The sequence below is a fragment of the Protopterus annectens genome, chromosome 3.part1 (genome assembly GCF_019279795.1).
Source record: "Protopterus annectens isolate FY-2018-M chromosome 3.part1, PAN1.0, whole genome shotgun sequence".
Lineage (NCBI taxonomy): Eukaryota > Metazoa > Chordata > Ceratodontiformes > Protopteridae > Protopterus > Protopterus annectens.
Window position 1 is genome coordinate 1,091,528,766 of NC_056732.1, and position 4,403 is coordinate 1,091,533,168.

General features: G+C 40.5%; 1 protein-coding gene across 3 annotated transcripts in view; it reads left to right on the forward strand.

The window, feature by feature from the left end:
• The first annotated feature begins 238 nt into the window (after nt 1–238).
• Nucleotides 239–4,403, forward strand: part of SBSPON (somatomedin B and thrombospondin type 1 domain containing) — a 795,447-nt gene continuing 791,282 nt past the window's right edge. Inside the window, exons 1-2 of one of the 3 annotated variants that reach the window (XM_044067232.1) lie at nt 239–407; nt 1,486–1,889. In XM_044067232.1, coding sequence (XP_043923167.1) covers nt 1,619–1,889 — 271 coding nt within the window. In that variant the 5' untranslated portion in view covers nt 239–407; nt 1,486–1,618. Of the gene's footprint in view, nt 408–973; nt 1,890–4,403 lie in introns of those variants that run through there. The other 2 variants (XM_044067231.1, XM_044067230.1) reach the window with 2 other exon arrangements.

The following is a 4,403-nucleotide window of genomic DNA, read 5'->3' on the forward strand; positions in this document are numbered from 1 at the left end:
AAAGTGCAATTGTATAGGATTCAGCAGTCGTATCTCTATTGTCCGTCAGCATGGGTGCCGTGAAGTTTGCCACTTCTGTCTCAAGAAGCGTGATGTTGGCTTTGGAAAAAAAATTTAAGGTGGTTTCCCCTAAGGGGGGTGGGGGTGGGGATGGGATGTGAATGTACAAATTAAAAATACACAGCAAAACGTTTTGCGAATCAGTTGAGAGGTATGTGAGGAAGAAATCGCAAAGGTGTTTAGCAACTCAGCTAGGAAGCGCACGCATGCAAGCATTTATTACTAAAACGATTCAGTGTTATTTAACATGAATATTAGTTAAATCTTAAAGAGTGAGAGTTCCAAACCCTCTCAGTACGGACTCGGAGTAGCCTGCAAAACGGACTTTTTACAATTCAAATAATGAGGTAAATTTGAGAAGTACGTTCTTAATTCAACATAGGGAATCTAGGGGTTTGGATGGGTGAAGATAGGGAGCTAAGAAGAATAGTTATTATGGAAGCGCCAAGGTATTGGTCAGCAACATGCTTAGAGTTTATTTTTTTTTTAAGACGGTTGAATAAGCAAACATTTACAAGGAGAATTATGTCGCTTGTCTAAAGTGGTTGTGTTCTCAGAAACTTACATTTCCAGTGTCCCTGTTTTCTCCTAAAAGTTAAGGTCGTCCCTCTTGTCATTATCACCCCCCCCCCCCCCAGCGCGCGCACATTCACTTAATAATTATAATAATAATTGTCTGTTTGTCTTGCCCTCTCAGTTTCTTTTCTTTTTGACCGTACCACGATTTTGTAAGCACTATTTCGAAATCACACTTCTGAAGATGAAAACCACCATTTACCCAAAAATACATATTCCGTGTATATTATTATTATTGTTTCACCTAGGGCAGGGACTTTCCTGCGCTTTCGAATTCACCAGAAGCCTTACTTGGGAAGTTGGGAGTCGGCAGTTACGCAACAGAGTAAGTGAATAAACAGCGGTAATGGGTCACACTGCTTATGAAGGTTATCTGATGGTGCAAAGTTTTTTACACACTGACAGAGCAGGTGAAGATTATTTGAAGTCTGTATTCCAAGGAGAGCTGGTGTGCTCACCTCTTTCCTCCGGTGCATCAGTTAAAGTGGAGACGACGTGAAAAGACAAGAAAACACCAGGGACATCACAGTTTGAAGAGTTTAAGTGTTTAAAGGCCCAGGTCCGGTGGGTATGGTCCATAGATCGTCAGCACAGATCGGCTAGCACTTTTTGAATCCCACTGCTAGTTGTACAGTAACTTCCCGGGCTTCGTTCGACCAGTCAGCTGCAGGCATTACAGTTGTCCCAAGGAAGGGTCCCTAGCTAACCATCGCTGCTGATTGCTGTTGTATGTTGCGTCAGTTATAACAGTGAAATATTGTTATTACTAAATGTTTGTGTGGAAAAAAAATACATTTGGTCAAACGTAATTCATGTTTATTTTTGTCTCCCACCCCCTTAACAATGCAGAACCGTTTTCTTAAAGAAAACACTTTATGACTGTCAAGCGAGGATTTGAAAAAAATCTTACTGGTGAAGACATTTTGATATTTTTCTTCCTTATTCGCTGATGAACTTTATTTTATAAACTGAAAATATCCCCATGCACTTGAAGATGTTTGCTGGAAGACCGCTCACTAGATTTTCGTGCACGCATTTCCTAGTGTTTCCACTGACACTACTACTATTACTGCTGGAACTAATAGACGTAGCCAATGGGGGTTGCATTGAACTTGGACGATGCTGCCGTGGTAGAGACCCAACGTGCACCAGCAAGGGATGGAGGATGGACAGGACCTATGCCACCTGCTTCTGTGATGATGCCTGTTCCCTGACAAAGGACTGCTGCTATGATTATCTTCAAGCATGTCCAGGTAAGCTCAAGCACTTAAAAGTGCTTAGCAGACTTGTTGCAGATGTCTGTTTAAAGTTTTAACAAAGTTATATTAAACAATGCAATACAGGTGTAGAACACACATGTTTAAAATACTATTAAAAGTTAGTTGATGAAAAAAGCATGCAGTGCAGAGCTGCAATATGCAAGCCTTATTAAATGCATACCTGTTTATTATGCGCAAAAACGTTTTTATGATGATCTGTGAAAATTAGCGGGGGGGGGGGTTCAGTATAAACCAACGGTATATAATATGCCTGGTATATACTATGCCTACAAAGTTTGTAGCTTTAAAGCTGTAAAAACGAAGTCGTGTTTGTTTGTTACAAACTACTGGATCCCACGCTTTCCACCCGCGCTTAACAAAATTGGTGTCCGATATCACCACGTGTGACTAGTGAGTGCAACACCACATACAACTTAAGGCTGGTTAATGGTGAAGACTAAAATGTAATACAGCATTTAGTCTCCTGCGACAAACATTACCTTGAATTCATGCTGTAACACATTATCGGAGACTCCAGCTTGGCTGGGTTGTTAATGCAATTTTTGCTGAATGTGTTGCTTGTGTGACGTTTTTACCCTTTGATTAAACTATTACTGGGCAGTGTGTAAAACCACATTTTTCTTTCAGAAGGAACGTTTTCAAAAGCTTAAATGTATGCTACCTCTTATAATGTATGCCACTACAGCGGATATGTTGAAACCAATAGTGGAAAACTAAAAGAATGCAAGTATTTATTTTTTCAGTGCTGGCTATTTTTGGGGAACATCATAACAGTCCTGGGTCATTCTGTTCGTGATAATTGTACTATGTATTCTCTCTAGATTTTAAAAAGGGTGTTTTTTCCCCTGAATATATGAAATGATACCTCACATTCTGTGTAGTATTAACGTATAACCAACCACCTGTTTAAAATCCATTGTTATGGGAGAGAGCTTCAAATGCCTGGAAGTGAAGTATACTGCAAAGAAATGTTAATTCTTAAGAAGCTTTTTGGTGCTTATTACTACTTATTGATAATAGAGCATTGACATATTTCCATTTATTTTGGTGGGTGTTTGCTTGGTTCAGTAAATGTGTCTGTACTTACTCTACACTCAAATATATTATCAAATGGAAAAAATGCATGGATATACTGCAATAAAGCAAAAGAACACAAAAAGAACAGAGTAGTTTTGAATAGATTGTTTCCTAGGGAGGGTGCTGAGGCAGGCTAGACCCCCCCCAGTCTTCCAAAGAACCACAGTCTGAGTTCCAGAAGACTCTAGAAATAAGGGGCTTAAAAGGAAAAGTGATTGTATAAGCCTCATTTCTATACAGATTCTTCTCTCTTCTGGTTAAAAAGTTGTGACAGGAGAAAAGTGAGTTTTTGTCCAGCATTTATGGGGTTCTAAAGGTATTAATACTTGACAAGAGCTGCTCAAGATCTTCTAGGCAGAAGACTCTGTCTCCTCCCTTATGGGTAGTATTAGTCAGGTTTACCTACCCTTGGCCTCCTTCCATCAGGTCTTTTCACTCCTCTAGATCTGTATCTTCTGACTGTAGTTATTCAGTTGCTGATGATTTGGAGAATGGGAAAATGTTAGAAACTGTTGTTGGTGTAGATGAAGATGGCTCTGATCTCATCCATGCCCAGGATGCATAGGGATTCTGTGCAGCTCCCAACTATTACCTTCTCTTCCTGATCGTCACTAGTCTTAACACTGACACTGATGGGACCAGAGGGCACCAATCAAGTTTTGCAGTTGACATAGGTTAGTTGACATTGACTATGGCCAACACCAATGGTCTACAGTCCGCTTTACCTCCTGCATGGACTCTGCCATTGATACCAGCTGTGTTAGCACTGATTGCCTTGAAACTGAGTCTCAAGCCTTGGTGCTAAGGAGTAAAGGTCAACATCTGTGCAGATACCCTCTGAATCAACTTTTAATATCCTTGACATTTAAATCTTCAGGACCAGGAGCTTAAGTGATGCGTTTGGAGTGGGGACTGACCTATAGGTGCCAATGTATGTTTTAGTTACAACATTGGTGCCAGTTGCTGTCTTCTTCCTCCCATCAGCAGCAACATCCTAGGTGCCAATGTTTTGTTTTGTTATTTTACATCAGACCTTGTGTCAAAGTTGTACTTGTCAGTGTATGAGCCTCCCTTGGTACTTGTTTTGTTCCATATCTGACCCAAAACCCTCTTCACTTTGAATCGATGACCTCCTGTTCTTCTCAGTCTAAAGACAGAGGATTGTAAAGCCACACATGAAAGAGGAGACTGATTCTCTTTTAGAGTGTCCCCTAATCCAGACAAAGATTATGGAAGTAAAAGTGATTCACCATTAACCCTGCTGGACAATACCAAATCTAGGAAAACAGTAGAGCTCCTACAAAAATGAGAGAGATGGACCAGTAACGCACCTTCACTCTGTGAGAAGATTTTGCAAGAGGATTTCTGATCTCCTGCCTTTACCTTCTGAGTGGTGTTGCTGGCTGAAAT